Source organism: Schistocerca piceifrons, chromosome 5 (genome assembly GCF_021461385.2).
Source record: "Schistocerca piceifrons isolate TAMUIC-IGC-003096 chromosome 5, iqSchPice1.1, whole genome shotgun sequence".
NCBI classification, from domain to species: domain Eukaryota; kingdom Metazoa; phylum Arthropoda; class Insecta; order Orthoptera; family Acrididae; genus Schistocerca; species Schistocerca piceifrons.
In genome coordinates, this window is record NC_060142.1 from 48919988 (window position 1) to 48936201 (window position 16214).

At 38.1% G+C, this 16214-nt stretch overlaps 1 protein-coding gene across 1 annotated transcript in view; it reads right to left on the bottom strand.

The window, feature by feature from the left end:
* Positions 1 to 3392: 3392 nt before the first annotated feature.
* LOC124797880 (protein VAC14 homolog) overlaps positions 3393 to 16214 on the bottom strand; it is a 116880-nt gene continuing 104058 nt past the window's right edge. Inside the window, 1 exon segment of the mRNA XM_047260977.1 lies at positions 3393 to 4049. Coding sequence (XP_047116933.1) covers positions 3884 to 4049 — 166 coding nt within the window. The 3' untranslated portion in view covers positions 3393 to 3883.

The window sequence follows — 16214 nt, forward strand, 5'->3', positions numbered from 1 at the left end:
AATAAGGTGTTGGAGTTGGTGAGCCATTATTTATTACAATTAGCTGATTATTCTCTGTCACTCCTAATAAGCAACGCTCAAACTCAGGGAGGTGAAATTTCCATGTATAATGACTGGCATAACTAACTGGCAAGAGACTTTATTCCAGGTTTCAGCATCTATTTTATTTCTTGATGGAGTGTAAACAAACATTATGTTGTAAATACATGAAGCGAGAAGACTTAATAGCTATTTTTTTGTAAATTAGAAATGTATAATTTTAGATCATGTTAATGTATGAGATGCTATTGTGAACCAAAATTGCCATACCACCTCTTCCAGCTAATGTATCAGGTCTTATTACTGAATATCCATTGGAAGAGAGAGAGAACTAGGTTTCTGTTATGCAGCCCACCATAATCTTCTGTTGATGAACTTCATTTTTGATGTTGATTTTGTTGGATAGAACAGATCTTGGATTCCATTGTAACACCCATAAATTCCTGATTTTGTGAGTAGTGATTTAATTTGCTTCCTAATATGGGTATCAATAGAAGGAGTCTGGATATAATGTACTGAGGAACTACCAATTCATTTTTATGTAGTTGTTCTAACAAAATTTCACAGTAACAAATTAACATGAATTGATTTCCTTTGCTAGTGTGTGTGTGTGTGTGTGTGTGTGTGTGTGTGTGTGTGTGTGTGTGTGTGTGTGTGTGTGGAAAAAAAAATTGGTTAAGCCACAGTGCCCTTTGTTATATACCCTTAGCACAGTTGAAAGTATTACCACTGAGATGGACATGTATAGGTTGAAACAATTGTGACAACTGAAAATTGTAATTTTAATCCCTGCCTTTTGATAGTAGTGCTCTACTGTACAAACTAGCCACACCTAAGCAGGTGAGATATGAGAAGATAAAGATAAGATTAATTTTTTCCTGAAACAAACAGTTAACAATGGTTCAAGGAGATTAGGATTCAACATCCAGTCAACAAGGTCACTCGAAACTTAGCATGAGATCAGATTAGACAAGGATGGGGAAGAAAATGGGCCATTCCTTTATTTAATGAATGTCTCTTGCATTCACATTAAGTGACTTAGATAAACCATGGAAAATATAAATCTGGATGGCCACACAGGGATATGAACCTAAATAAGCCATCTCACTCGATAACACTGGTTTATGACATATAGACTATTTTGTCTTTTTGCATTTGTCAATTCTGTTTTATGCCACTATTTAACACTGGTCTTCAAAATGATACATTGTTTGAAACTTCCTGACAGATTAAAACTGTGTGCTGCAGTGGGATTTGCACCCGGATCATTGTGTTTCATGGGATGTTCTCTCATTAGATTATGCTATCTTGGCATGGCCCAGTTTCTGTGCTGCAAGTACTTCATCCTATTTCCAAAACTTCACAGAATCTGTCCTGCAGAAGACAATAATCGATCCTGGAAGAAAGTGTATAGCAGAGAAATGACTTATCCACAACCTCGATAAATTACTTACCTCAATACACTTCTCTTGCAACATTTTCACTATTTAATGTCAAATAAAGAGTCAAACTCTCAGACACCCAGTAGAAGTGTGTTTCATAATTACTATTCCCAATCATAGTTACTCAGAACCAACAAAAATCATATTTAATGGGAAACAAAAGAACAGTATATCAAAGAGAAGGTTGCAATCGTTGATGGGTATTTCAAGAAGCAAACTTTACTGCTCCAGTAGGTAACAATAATCAAACAACTTCAATGAAAATATTTTCAATTTTTATCTGCAAGAGATTATTAGTGAAAGAATAATCATTTTATTTTTCCTTTCTTGTTATCAATGTTTTTGTGTGTGCTTGTGTCTTTGTCTTTCATCTCTTTTATCTAACCCACCTCAATTCCTTTTTGACAGTCAGTATTCAATGACCAGGAAACTTTATCTAAGTACAGAGTTTTCATTCTTCCTCAATTCTATTTTTTGTTGTTGCATTGTATGAAGATGGTTTGAAAAGTTCTCTGAACAGAATTGAAAAAGTACTTACATCTCTGAAACTTTTTTTATTTTTCAATGTAGTCTCCTTGTAGATTAATGCACTTGGTCCAAATGATGTTCCAGTGCCTTGATCCCATCTCAAAAATGACTTTCCTCCAGGCCTGCAAAACAGTTCTCAACTCTGGCTATCAATTCTTTATTTGAAGTGAATCTTGGTCTACCAAGAAAAATTTTCAGTTTTGGGAAGAGATGAAAGTCTGATAGACTCATATCAGCTTAATAAGGTGGGTGTGGCAACAATTCGTACCTTAGTTCGTGTAATTTTGCCATGGGGATGGCACATGTGTGCAGGCGCGCGTCAAGTTGCGGCACCTATCTTGCAGGTAATTTTTTTCATTTCTAATTCTTCAGGTAAAATGTGATATACCCTTTCAGATGACATCTAGCAATTGTGAGCACTTTCATGCACTTTCAATTGGTGATCCTCCATGAGCATTTTGTACACTTTTGCAATGATTTCTGGAGCAATGACACACCTTGGTCGCCCACTGCGTGGATCATCATCTAAGCTCTCCCAACCAAATTTAAATTCATTTGTCCACTTAGCAACAGTTGAATATGAAGGAGCAGAGTCCTCCAGTGTATTCTGGAAACCGGCATGAATGTCCTTTACTTCGTAAAGAAAGGTATGAAAGCACTTAATCACTGCTCAAATCTCAATTTTTTCCATCTTCGCAAATCACTACGCGGAAACAACAGAGCCACGTCACCGCCACAACTCTCTTACAAGAGCACTGATGTGGCACATGTTTACAGGCAACAGTCCATTGAATATCGCATGAACAACTCGTTGCACTAGCACTGACCTCTCGTGGTGATTCCGAGAACTTTTCAAACTACCCTAATATAATTTTCAGTGAGAGTTACTATGCTTTTATATATATTTCTTTCTTCCTTCTACAATATTTTGTGTCTGTGCTGTAATAATTGAGAATTAAATCTAAAGCTTACAGCACTTATGAGTGCTATATTTCAGCTGTTTAACAGGTTAGTCCTAACAATATCAAAAGCAAAATTCAGTTGAGAAAACTATAAAATTACAGAGACAGAATGGCTGGCGGGCCATAGCTTACCTTCAGGAGATGAAATTCCAGTACTGCTGACTGACACATTAAATATTTCCTAGCTTTTGAAACTATTTGTTCCTCCCTCAGGGAGGGGGGGGGGGGGGGGGGGGGGAGGAGGAGGGAGCGAGAGAAGGTTGGGGAAGATCAGAAAGGAGCAACATGTTACTCAGACCCCAGGATGAGAGGACATGGGGAAACAAAATGGGTTTAGTCTAATACTTCTGATCACATGTGATAAAGGCTAAAGGAACTGTGTGTATTACACCAAGGTTACTTTAAACAGAAACACATATAGTTCATGTATAGAGCAATTTATTAAACAGCTGCAATATACTCATTTCATGAGAGGTTTCCTATACAAAATAGACAATGATACACAAGCAAAATACAGTGAGTAATGCAGCTTCAGGGATTTGTTTCTTATCACAAACAGTTGCAAGAAGGAGGACAAAATTTGTTGTGATTACAACTGCAACTTTAAGGTAGTATAAAAAAATTCCAGAATGTACAATGAAAGATGCTTTCATTTTCCAAGTTTCACAGCTGCTAACCTGGTGAAATTTTCTGTGTGTGGCCTTTGCATTGCTGTACAGTATGCCAAAATAATTTAACAAAGTAATAGAGCAATTATACCATACCTATGGCATAAAACAACTGCTTAAGATAACACTGTATCAATGAACTGGAAAAAGTTTTTATTTGTATACTACACAGGGTCTCAATGATTCTTTGATACAATACTGTTTTTATTAACCACACAGATAGTAAATAACAGCTACTTCGGTGCTATGTATCCAGCCCTGCAATTTTCTTCTCTAATAAAGCAGCATTACGCGCAGCCTGTTTGCTTCTTTTATGTTGATCCTGAATTTTTATAAAATGATCCAAAAGTTGCTTGAAGTCCAAGAACTTTTCATGTTTATTACACTCTTCTTTCGTGGCATGAAGAGCTCTGTGAACAATAGAATGTAATTCCCCTTAAATTGATGTTTTATTGGCTTATAAAATTATAGTACCTTATTTACATTAATGGTGTACATATATAAAAGGAGAGGTGTGATTCCTCTGGAAGAATTTTGCTCCGAAAAGATGAATTCAGATAGAAGTATGAAAATTTACTATTTGAGAATGAGCCTAACGAAATGTGTCACTGTTTGTTCAACAACTGGAATATTGTGCTACATATTCCAAAAATTATGTTCTTAAAGAAACAAAATGATAATTTATCATAAATCTGACTACTGAATGCTTCCCTCTCTCTATAATACTTTTTTCACATGTCTCACCTTCTGTATACTCCCCTCCCTTGCCAAACAAGCTTTTTTGCTTCTCCTCCCTGCATAAGAAAGTTTGTGTGTGCATGTGGAGGAGGGTAGTATACATGGCTCTTCATGAGTAACATCTGAAAAATTACAGCCCAAATGTCTATGCAAGCAGTTATCTTGAGTTTTTAAGCGCAGTTCGGTGTGAAACCTTAATGACAAATGGTAGCCTAATCTATGACAATTTTTTTATTTTTCAATATCACAGGTCTTTTTTACATTAGTAATCAAACTCTAAAAACCAGTAAATGAAATGGTAATCATACATCAATTTCCTTTTAGGACTTTTGAGACCCTAACAAATTAAAATCTGTATTGAGCATCTGTCATTTTACATCTACAACTTCTATACTCTGCAAAGAACCATGAGGTGCATTGCAGAGTGTAAGTCCCACTGTACCAATTAATAGTGTCTCTTCCCATTCTATTCACGTACAAAGTGTGGGAGGAATGATTGTCTCAATGCCTTTCTGCATGCTCTAATTAGTTTTATGTTATCCTCACGATCCCTATGTGAGTGATACATAGGGGATTGTAGTATGTTCCTAGAGTCATCATCTAATGCTGGCTCTCGAAACCTGTTAATAGGCTTTCCTGGATAGTTTACACCTATCTTCGACAGTCTTCCAATTCAGTTTCTGCATTATCTTTGTAACTCTCTCCCACAGCTCAAACCAACCTGTGACCATTCATGCTGCCCTTCTTTGTATATGTTCAATATCCCCTGGTAGTCATGCATGGTAAGGGGTCCCACACACTTCACCAGCATTCTAAAACTGATGACCTTTAAGTGATCTCCTTTGTACACTAATCGCACTTCTCCAGTATTCTACCAATAAACCCAAGACTACCAACTGCTTTACCCACGACTGAGCTTATGTGATAATTCTATTTCATATTCCTGCAAAATGCTACACCCAGGTATTTGGATGAGTTGGCAGATTCCAGTCATCAAGCTATGACTGAATATTTAACCAGCTTCATTACAGACACCTGCATCATCTGCAGAAAGTCTGAGATTACTATTAATATTGTCTGCAAGGTCATTAATATGCAAAATGAATGACAAGGGTCCCAACACACTTCCCTGGGGCACACTTGGAAGTTACTTCTACATCTGACGATGACTCTCCATCCAAGATAACATGTTGCATCCTCCCTACCAAAAACTCCTCAATCCAGTCACAAATTTGACTTGCTACCCACATGATCATACTTTTGATAATAAGTGTAGGTGTGGTACTGTGCCAAATAATTTTTGGAAACGAACAAATACTCCATCTACCCGACTGCATTGATCCAATGCTTTCAGTATGCCATGTGAGAAAAGTGCAAGTTGGGTTTCATATGATCTATGTTTTCGGAATCCAAGCTGGTTGACACTGAGGAGGTCATTCTGTTCAACATACCTCGTTATGTTTGAGTTCAGAGTATCTTCAAAGATTCTATAACAAATCAATGTCAAGGATATTGGACGGTAGTTTTGTGGATCACTTGCATTATCCTTCTTGTAGAAAGGTGTGATCTGTGCTTTTCCCTAAAAACTGGGCACAGTTTTTTGTTTGAGGGATCTACAATAGATTACGGTTAGAAGAGAGGCGAATGCAGCCACAAATTCAGTACAGAAACTGACAGGGATCTCATGGCACCCTGGAGCTTTGTTCAATTTTAACAATTTCAGCTGTTTCTCAACACCACTGACACTAATAGGTTTCATTCATCTTTTTAATTGTTACAAGGATTGAATTGGGAAATTCTTATGGGCTTTTCTTTGTAAAGTAACATTTGAAAACTGAGTTCAACATTTCAGCTTTTGCTTTGTCACCTCCAATTTCATTTCCTGTCTCATTCGCTAGGGGCTGCACACTATCTTTGGTGCTCCTAATGGCCTTTATATACAACCAGAATTTCGAAGAGTTTCATGAAATATCATTTGACAATATTCTGCAATGGTAGTCACTGAAGGCCTAATGTTTGTGGGAAAAAGTTACATATTTTATGAAGCAAAACTCATCTACTGCTAACACGTGACCTATTTCTGGAAAGACTGAGTGTTTTCCTTATATCTGAAATGATTTACCACGGGCTGTGACAGTTAAACCAAGGCAATCACAGTTTCAAATACTGATGGTTTTAACAAGCAAGTTATCACTGAACACCTTCCCAACATACACAATTAAATGCTCTTGTGTTACATTTCCATTATTGTTGTTCAAATCCATTAAAAAAAGAGCAATATGAAATAAACTGTGGGAATATTATAGTGAAAAGAGCACAAAATAATCTAAAAATAATTCAGACAAGTCCAAAATGTTACAGTTCAGTTGACTGAAATGGTGAAAGAAAAGCCCCAAGAGTTAAAGTTGGCTCTGTTGCAATGCTTTGCACATTTACCACAACACAACACATAATATGATTCTGTATACATCTCTATGGCAGTGTGCTGTTCGCCTCGATAGCTGAGTGGTCAGCACGGCAGAATGCCATGCAAAGGGGCCCGGGTTTGATTCCTGGCTGAGTCGGGGATTATCTCCACTCAGGGACTGGGTGTTGTGTTGTCTTCACCATCACCTCACCCACATCGACACGCGAGTCGCCAAAGTGGTGTCAACTAAAAAGATTTGCACCAGGCGACTGGTCTACCCAACAGGAGGCCTTAGCCACACGACATTTCATTTCATACCATTAGCCTGAGGAATTTTTAAGCTAAAAGTTGGTGACAGTGCTGCCAGGTGTTGAGGCTCTTCTTCGCTGTACAAACTGTAGTACGTTACTATCTGAAATAGAGGGCAAGGACAGCCAAATTATGGACTGGAAAATGAACGAAGCATTCTAACAAAAGAGACACAAAGACAGTTGTATGCAATAAGAACTGCACACTGCTGAGCTCATTCACTGGAGAAGGAATCCAAATGCTACAATAAAATGTCCAATGTGGAGAAAAGTCAGGACTTCATTTCAATCTTTGTGGCTGGAAGGAGCTACAAAACAGCTAGGTGACTGACCCACCTACACTTTCTTGCCTCACATTTCCAATCATTCCTTGTCTCCATGGGTGTGTCCCTGTGCTTCACTAGTGAAGTCACTTCATATAAGAGTATAGATCAGTATGTTGCAGGAGCAATGTTGGATGCCGCCTTGGCTGCTGCATCTGCCAGTTTGTTGTGCCGAATTTCCACATACTCTGTTACTCAGAAGAGTATCACCTTTTTTCAATGTTGTAAGCTGAATTGGGAGCCCTGGATATCATGGGCTGTTTTCCCTACTGGGTACATATACCAAACGGATTGCCATGCATTGACAAGGTTGGAGGAGAGCATGGGTGTTAACGCTGGGAAGGGGAGGGGATGGTGACGGAGTACGTGCCCCACCCACCAAAATATTTTTTAGTCCCTGTTGACAAAAAATGATATCACTGAATAAATGTATCTAAGCTTAACTAACTGCATATATTAAAAGCTCTTAAGCAGTAAGAATTAATGGTTTGGTGGATTTGCTAATATCCTATCAAATCAAATCCACTTATATTTTCATTAAAAATACAGTCTCCCAAGTTTTAACCAACTGTTGGTATCTCTACGAGTGATGATGGAGTGAGGTAGATAAGCACGAATCTGCTTGGTTTTGTTGGTTTTGCTGTAAGTTCATAAGACGGGTGGCTAGGAGGCAGAAAGCTAACAACGGGATGCCATGTGGCAATCACTTACAGTCTGGTGTTGGTATAATAATAAAGTTACAGTCCGTGTATGAGTCAAGAGGAACTGCTATGAACAATGTTCGAGGCTATTCGTCAATATTGCCTTTTTTACAAGGCAAAGGAACAATGTTAAGTAAATGTTTATTACAAAATGTATATCAATTTCTCAATTTTATGACTACAATGTAGGAGAACCTAGGTTATAGGAATTTATCAACTGTTTTTTATATTGATCTAAATACAGCATATAGCCTATTATTTTCTCTGTTATTTTTCTTTGTTTCTTCCCTAGAAAAAGGTTTAGGATTTAATAATAACATAATAATAATAATAATAATAATAATACAAACACTGATGGTAAATTTAAATGTTAATATTAGATAAACTTTTATACTTGGTAGTTAGAAAATACATTTTAATCCATGGTTAAATTAGTATGCTTTAGGAGTTTTAAGTGCCATCAAAAAACATGGTCTGAGGCATCCAGAATGCTCCAAAAAGTGGCTTTATGTCCTAATTTTTTCAACTTTTCTCAATGGAATCTCGAATTTAGGTTCCCTTGTGACATACATCCTATTTACTGAGTCGTCTCCTTCCCATCCCCTCCTCCTGTTTAATTGAGTGTTAGTGATGCCTATGGAGACGGGGGCAATTACTGTTGGGAGGGAGAGGTAGCAAGCACTTGGGCTAGGAATGTGGCACTAGTGATCTGGCTCTGATTGAAGAAGGGCCAGTTGACTGTGGTGCACAAGGGTGTGGAGGAGTGCTCTGGTAGGTGAAGAGTACATGGAGTGATGGGTGGAGGTGGCTGTAGGACAGAGTCTGGCAGATATTAAGGCAAGGAGGATTGCAGGATCAATAGGTGTCTCTTCCACATACATAGTTCAGTGAAGCTTGTAACAGGAAGAGGATCCAGCTTGCATGGGTTGTGAAGCAACCATTGAAGTTGGGTGCTCAGCAGCACGAACCACTACTCGATGGTCAACTTTGATCTTTGCACAATTTAGCAGTGTCCACTCATTCAGACAGCAGGTATTAGGTGGTCACGCTGGCATAAAAAGCTGTACAAAAGTTACATTAGTGCTGGTATGTGTATGACCACTTTCACAGGTAGGCATAGAATGGTTCCCATTAGCATGTCATGTAGTTGTTTCTAATATAATCCCCTCGAAGAAGACATAGTTATGGGTAGGGATCGCATTTTTCAGATATTTAAGGAACAAGGTGGTGGGTTTGTATTGAGAGAATTTTGGACACTGTTTCAAGTGAAGCCACTGCCTCTTTTCTAAACACTTCCAGACAAAAACTGCTTACACAAGAGCCAAAGGACACATATAAGTAAGTGCTAGGTGGGAAGGCAAAATGTCATAGCTCAAAGAAGTGGAATGTGGGACTGTGTCCTGTGCAGAATGATCTGAACAGAAACATCCCCTGAGGCAGTCTGCCGAATACAAAAAGTGATGCAGACACAGCTTGACAAGAGACCAGGAAAGGTTCATCAAATTAGCTGCAAAGTAGTAATGGTTAATTTTTGAGAATTAGGTAACTTGATCAAGGAAATTTGAGGAATGGAATATGAACTACAATGCAAAACATAGTACTAGTATGTATGAGTAAATGTGTGGTGTCTGTTCTGTTGGACATGTACAATGCCACATTGTTGTTTGACACAGCGGCTGTAAATATCAAATTTCGAAGGAGAGACCAACTCCAGCCGCAATAAGGCATCAAAATAATTTGACGGTGAAAATTGAAAATTTGTGCTGGACCAGGACTTGAACTTTGATCTACCAATTTAACAGGAGTAGTTCCCTCAACCACCTCACCCATCTGAACATGCTTCTCGTATGACCCAAATTCTTGACTTGTCACATGCTAGTGGCATCCACTGTCCATTCACCCGTATACCGTATGCACAACAGGGTCTGTTTGGGAATACAGGACTGACTGTGAGCAAGTAGGTGAACAGACAGGGGATGCTACTAGAGTGCAACAGCATGAAAATTTGGGCCAGATGGAAGCGTGTCCAGATGACTGAAGCAGTTAAGGCAACCACTTGCGTTCAGTAAGATGTTGAGGTTTGAGCCCCAATCCAGCACAAATTTTCAGCTTTCGCCACTGGATTATTTCAATGCCTGATGGTGGCTGGAGTTGGTCTCTCATGCAAAATTTGAAAATGCAATTCAAAACTTCAATTGATTGTGACAGATTTTCATCCTATGTAATTACAGTGTATCAATTCAACAGTAGTCTCTGTCTTGTTAATTGTCTGTTTTCAATGTACAGTTAGTAAATTTTATTTTGCTAATTTTCATAATACAAACAAAGTATAAATGAATATTTGGGAAGGTATGAAATTTTATTTGTAGATGTATTCCTTTAGTTGTATTTTTGTGTAATAATAATATACTGAATATATGTTGGTCAGTGCTATGCCTGTTAGGTTGTGATTGTTATCTATGTTCTGTAAATGAGGAGAAAGACAGCTGATAGTGGAAAAATGATGTGAGGATCAGTTATTGTAGACGGAAAGGAAAAAGTCTTTTGTAGCAATGTTTAGACTATGATATGTGAGAAGGGTGCAAAAAGAACCCCGTGTATACAGGGATAAGGGAAAAAAATTCGGGATTTTCCTGGTTAAAAGTACACTTTCTCCCAGGTGAAAATACATAGTTTTCCTCTTTATGTGAAAGTAAACTTTCCCTCAGAACTATAAAACTTATCAATCTTTGAATGGTTTAGGTTTTACAGACTGGTGTAGAACTTCCGCACACTTTAGAAAATGAACACACACCAAAGAAACACATGCGCATTTTGGGACAAACTTCTAAGTGCAGCAACATGTACACTGCCTATTTTCGTATTACGAAAGTATATATTCGAGTTCCACCAATCACAGCACTTTAGTGAAACTGAGATTGTGATGCTTTTGTAAGCCAGCCATAGCTCATAACACGTGATCTCGCCAGCAGATGACAGTAGATCTTCAGAGGACAGGGCACGTGATGTAGTCAGCCAGTAACAACAGCACTGTTATAAAGCGTTGACACACAAATAGGAAAAATTAATGGTTCAATTAACGTACATAGTGTATCTACAAGAAAAGCTAAGCTTTCATGTATAGTATTTGTCTTCTTTGCGTGTGATACACTTTAAGGTACATCACGCAAATGTGCCAGTAAAATTTTAAATAATGATGTAAATGTCTGGTCTCCAAAGTGTTAAGTCAAGCTTTAAATGAGAGTCAAACACTCTGCGATTTAAGAAATTCAAAGGACATTCTTGTTCATGACATAATTCACCTTGCATAAAATTAAATTTACTTTGAAAGCAACACTTTTCAAACCACCATTCGCAATATTTTCCCACAACCTATTAGAATCCATTTCACCAATTATCGGACTACACCAGAAAACAGGTTTTACTGCCCACGCGCAACTACGATGAAGTAGGAAGCCCTTATGTTCATATGTATACGGCATTTACAGATCTTGCATAGCATGAAGAGATCTTACATTACATCATAAACGAAACAGGACATCACATGATACTCCGAAAACATCGGAATTTCGTAAATAATATTAAAATACATAATATTATCTCATGTTTGGTTCTTTATTATGGCGTAATGCCATACGTGCCGGCAGATGAAAATGTGCATTTGAAATTTAGCAAACAGTTGAAACTAGCCAATGGTGTGGAATGAAGCACTTCGTTTCAAATAAATTTACTGCCTCTGTGAAAAAGACTAATAAAAGGCAAATTTCTTTAGCAGATCAACAAAAATAACTTCATTGTTCTGCAAGGAGATTAATGCTTGACTGCCAGAAACGTGGAAATAAAATAAAATCAGAAATCTGAAACTAATAACATATTTTAGTCTTCCGTAATTATGTGAATTATTTTAAATCACTTGATAGCTCCTGGCCACGGAATTATATTTTGTTTTCATTTAACATGAGAGCTGTAAATAAAGAGTAAATAGCAAAATCACTAAAAGTGGAGACTATACCCCCACCCCACTATAACTCAGACTGCTCTTCGCATGTGCGAATCTAGCAGCTTGGGCATGCCAGAAATTTTTTTCTGGGTAGCATCTGGCTGCTTGTTGATACTGCTGACACAGCTAACACTCTTTAACAGTCACACTTCAAGAAGGTAGAAGGTACTGCTCATACGCGACTCAATAGTGCACGCGCAAGAGCCCCATAGCAACTCTTCAAACTAACCTGGTGTGAACAGTTGTGACGTCACGGGTATCGGAAGCAGTTTGTTGTTAGGAAGAATTGCATGGTCTTCGTCCTATAGCCTTTAACACATTTTGCTGTTCGCAGACACTTACAGTAAAATTCTCTGTCAGAGTATCAGTTCTTACCAGTCAAAATTACAAAAATTTGACTGAAAACTAAAACAAAGAAAAATTCCCGGAACTCTAAAAAATTCCTGTGTTTTTTCCAGTTTTCTCCCAGATGAAAAAATTCCCAGGTTTTTTCCGGCTGTCCTGGGGCATATACACCCTGAAGAAGCACTGTAATGAGAAGGTGATAAAGTAAAGTTATTTTGGGAGATTTGGCATTGGAACAAAGAGGCTTGTTGGAGACTGAGTAATGGTGTCATGTTGGAACATTTCGGCAAGCTTTTAGTCAGACACTGCATATATGGAGTATACAAGGGTTGTGGAGGTGGATCAAGAAAGAAGATAAGTGCATTGACTGACAGAAAAAAAAACCCTAACTTAATTTGGTGTACATGATTTCAAAAGAGAAGAGTAGAACAGAAGAGATCGAGAATTGGAAAATGATAGTATCATGGAAGTATACGTGGAAGACGCCTGGAGATACTGGCAGGTTTCAGATAGATTATATAATGGCAAGACAGAGATTTAGGAACCAGGTTTTAAATTGTAAGACGTTTCCAGGGCAGATGTGGACTCTGACCACAATTTATTGGTTATGAACTGTAGATTAAAACTGAAGAAGCTGCAAAAAGGTGGGAATTTAAGGAGATGGGACCTGGATAAACTGAAAGAACCAGAGGTTGTACAGAGTTTCAGGGAAGGCATAAGGGAACAATTGGCAGGAATGGGGGAAAGAAATACAGTAGAAGAAGAATGGGTAGCTTTGAGAGATGAAGTAGTGAAGGCAGCAGAGGATCAAGTAGGTAAAAAGATGAGAGCTAGTAGAAATCCTTGGGTAACAGAAGAAATACTGAATTTAATTGATGAAAGGAGAAAATATAAAACTGCAGTACATGAAGCAGGCAAAAAGCAATACAAATGTCTCAAAAATGAGATCGACAGGAAGTGCAAAATGGCTAAGCAGGCATGGCTAGAGGACAAATGTAAGGATGTAGAGGCTTATCTCACTAGGGCTAAGATAGATACTGCCTACAGGAAAATTAAAGAGACCTTTGGAGAAAAGAGAACAACTTGTATGAATATCAAGCGCTCACATGGAAACCCAGTTCTAAGCAATGAAGGGAAAGCAGAAAGGTGGAAGGAGTATATAGAGGGCCTCTACAAGGGTAATGTACTTGAGGGCAATATTATGGAAACGGAAGAGGATGTAGATGAAGATGAAATGGGAGATACGATACTGCGTGAAGAGTTTGACAGAGCACTGAAAGACCTGAGTCGAAACAAGGCACCGGGAGTAGACAACATTCCATTAGAACTACTGACGGCCTTGGGAGAGCCATTCCTGACGAAACTCTACCATCTGGTGAGCAAGATGTACGAGACAGGCGAAATACCCTCAGACTTCAAGAAGAATATAATAATTCCAATCCCAAAGAAAGCAGATGCTGACAGATGTGAAAATTACCGAACAATCAGTTTAATAAGTCACGGATGCAAAATACTAACGCAATTTCTTTACAGACGAATGGAAAAACTGGCAGAAGCCAACCTCAGGGAAGATCAGTTTGGATTCCATAGAAATATTGGAACACTTGAGGCAATACTGACCCTACGACATATCTTAGAAGAAACATTAAGGAAAGGCAAACCTACGTTTCTAGCATTTGTAGACTTAGAGAAAGCTTTTGACAATGTTGACTGGAATACTCTCTTTCAAATTCTGAAGGTGGCAGGGGTAAAATAAAGGGAGCGAAAGGCTATTTACAATTTGTAAAGAAACCAGATGGCAGTTATAAGAGTCGAGGGACATGAAAGGGAAGCAGTGGTTGGGAAGGGAGTGAGACAGGGTTGTAGCCTCTCCCCGAAGTTATTCAATCTGTATATTGAGCAAGCAGTGAAGGAAATAAAAGAAAAATTTGGAGTAGGTATTAAAATCCATGGAGAAGATATAAAAATGTTGAGGTTCGCCGATGACATTGTAATTCTGTCAGAGACAGCAAAGGACTTGGAAGAGCAGTTGAACGAAATGGACAGTGTCTTGAAAGGAGGATATAAGATGAACATCAACAAAATCAAAATGAGGATCATGAAATGTAGTCGAATTAAGTCGGGTGAGCTGAGGGAATTAGATTAGGAAATGAGACACTTAAAGTAGTAAAGGGTTTTGCTATTTAGGGAGCAAAATAACCGATGATTGTTGAAGTAGAGAGGATATAAAATGTAGACTGGCAATGGCAAGGAAAGATTTTCCGAAGAAGAGAAATTTGTTAACATTGAGTATAGATTTAAGCGTCAGGAAGTCGTTTCTGAAAGTATGTGTATGGAGTGTGGCCATGTATGGAAGTGAAACATGGACGATAACTAGTTTGGACAAGAAGAGACTAGAAGCTTTCGAAATGTGGTGTTACAGAAGAATGCTGAAGATTAGATGGGTAGATCACATAACTAATAAGGGAGATTGGGGTGAAGAGGAGTTTGTGGCACAACTTGACTGGAAGAAGGGATTGGTTGGTAGGACATGTTCTGAGGCATCAAGGGATCACCAGTTTAGTACTGGAGGGCAGCGTGGAGGGTAAAAATCGTAGAGGGGGACCAAGAGACGAATACACTAAGCAGATTCAGAAGGATGAAGAAGCTTGCACAGGATACAGTAGCATGGAGAGCTGCATCAAACCAGTCTTAGGACTTAAGACCTCAACAACAGTATCTATGTTAAGTATGAAGACAATTACTAACTATTCAGGCTCTTAATGAGGACTTGTCAGTGAAAGGAGAGAGTAACAGCTTGTGATGTTTTATTTTATTCATCAGTGAAGAGAAAGGCATATGTGGACTATTGCAAACAAACAAACAAAAACTGTGTTTATCTGAATCAGTGACTACTCCCTTGAAATTAATGTGCAGTCTACTTTGTAGAACTGTTTAATTATTTGTGAAGGCATAGTGCAGAGTTGGTGGAAAGTGAAGTTTAAAATAAATTGACACACCACCAATCAACTTCACATAATAGTGTGTGTTCATTGTTGCCATTAATTACATTTTAAACAAAACACCTCATTGAAACCAATCCTGGATTCTTTCATGTGTTCTATGAGAATTTTAATGAACATCTAGCTGTTTTTTGGAGTTTTATTTTTAGTCAAAGTAATTTTCACAGGATTAATTAAATTTTGGAAGTATAGGTACTGCCATTTTGGCAGCCATCTTGGGTCAGCAACAGCTGTTTGGGCCAGTGAGTTTCACACAGCATCCAGAGACAACTGACAGTCTACAGCTAAAGGCAGACAGGTGTCAGAAATACACCTGTAAAACAATAACACTGCTTGTTTATTACCAACCTCTATGGTACTCCCATTGACCAAATATGTCACTCAAATTATTAAAAAATTAAATTATGAAAGATAAATTTGCAGTCTGAAACTTGTAAACAGATACAAGAAGCCAGTCCTATTTAGTAATCAGATAAAAAACTAATTTCTTCACAGGATGTATATATCAGGGTGTCTACGTGGACAAGAAAAAAAAATTCCCGGATTTCCCGGTTAAAAACACAATTTCTCCCGGATGAAATTACGTATAAAGCAGATGAAAATACATCCATGTTAAGTAACAGTATGCTTTCCCTCGGAGCTGTAAAACCTATCAGTCCTTTGAATCGTAAAGATCTTATACCGGCGGAGGACGTCCCAGCACTTTAGGAAACGAAATCCAGGAAAAACAATGAGTTTGGAAAGTTGTTTG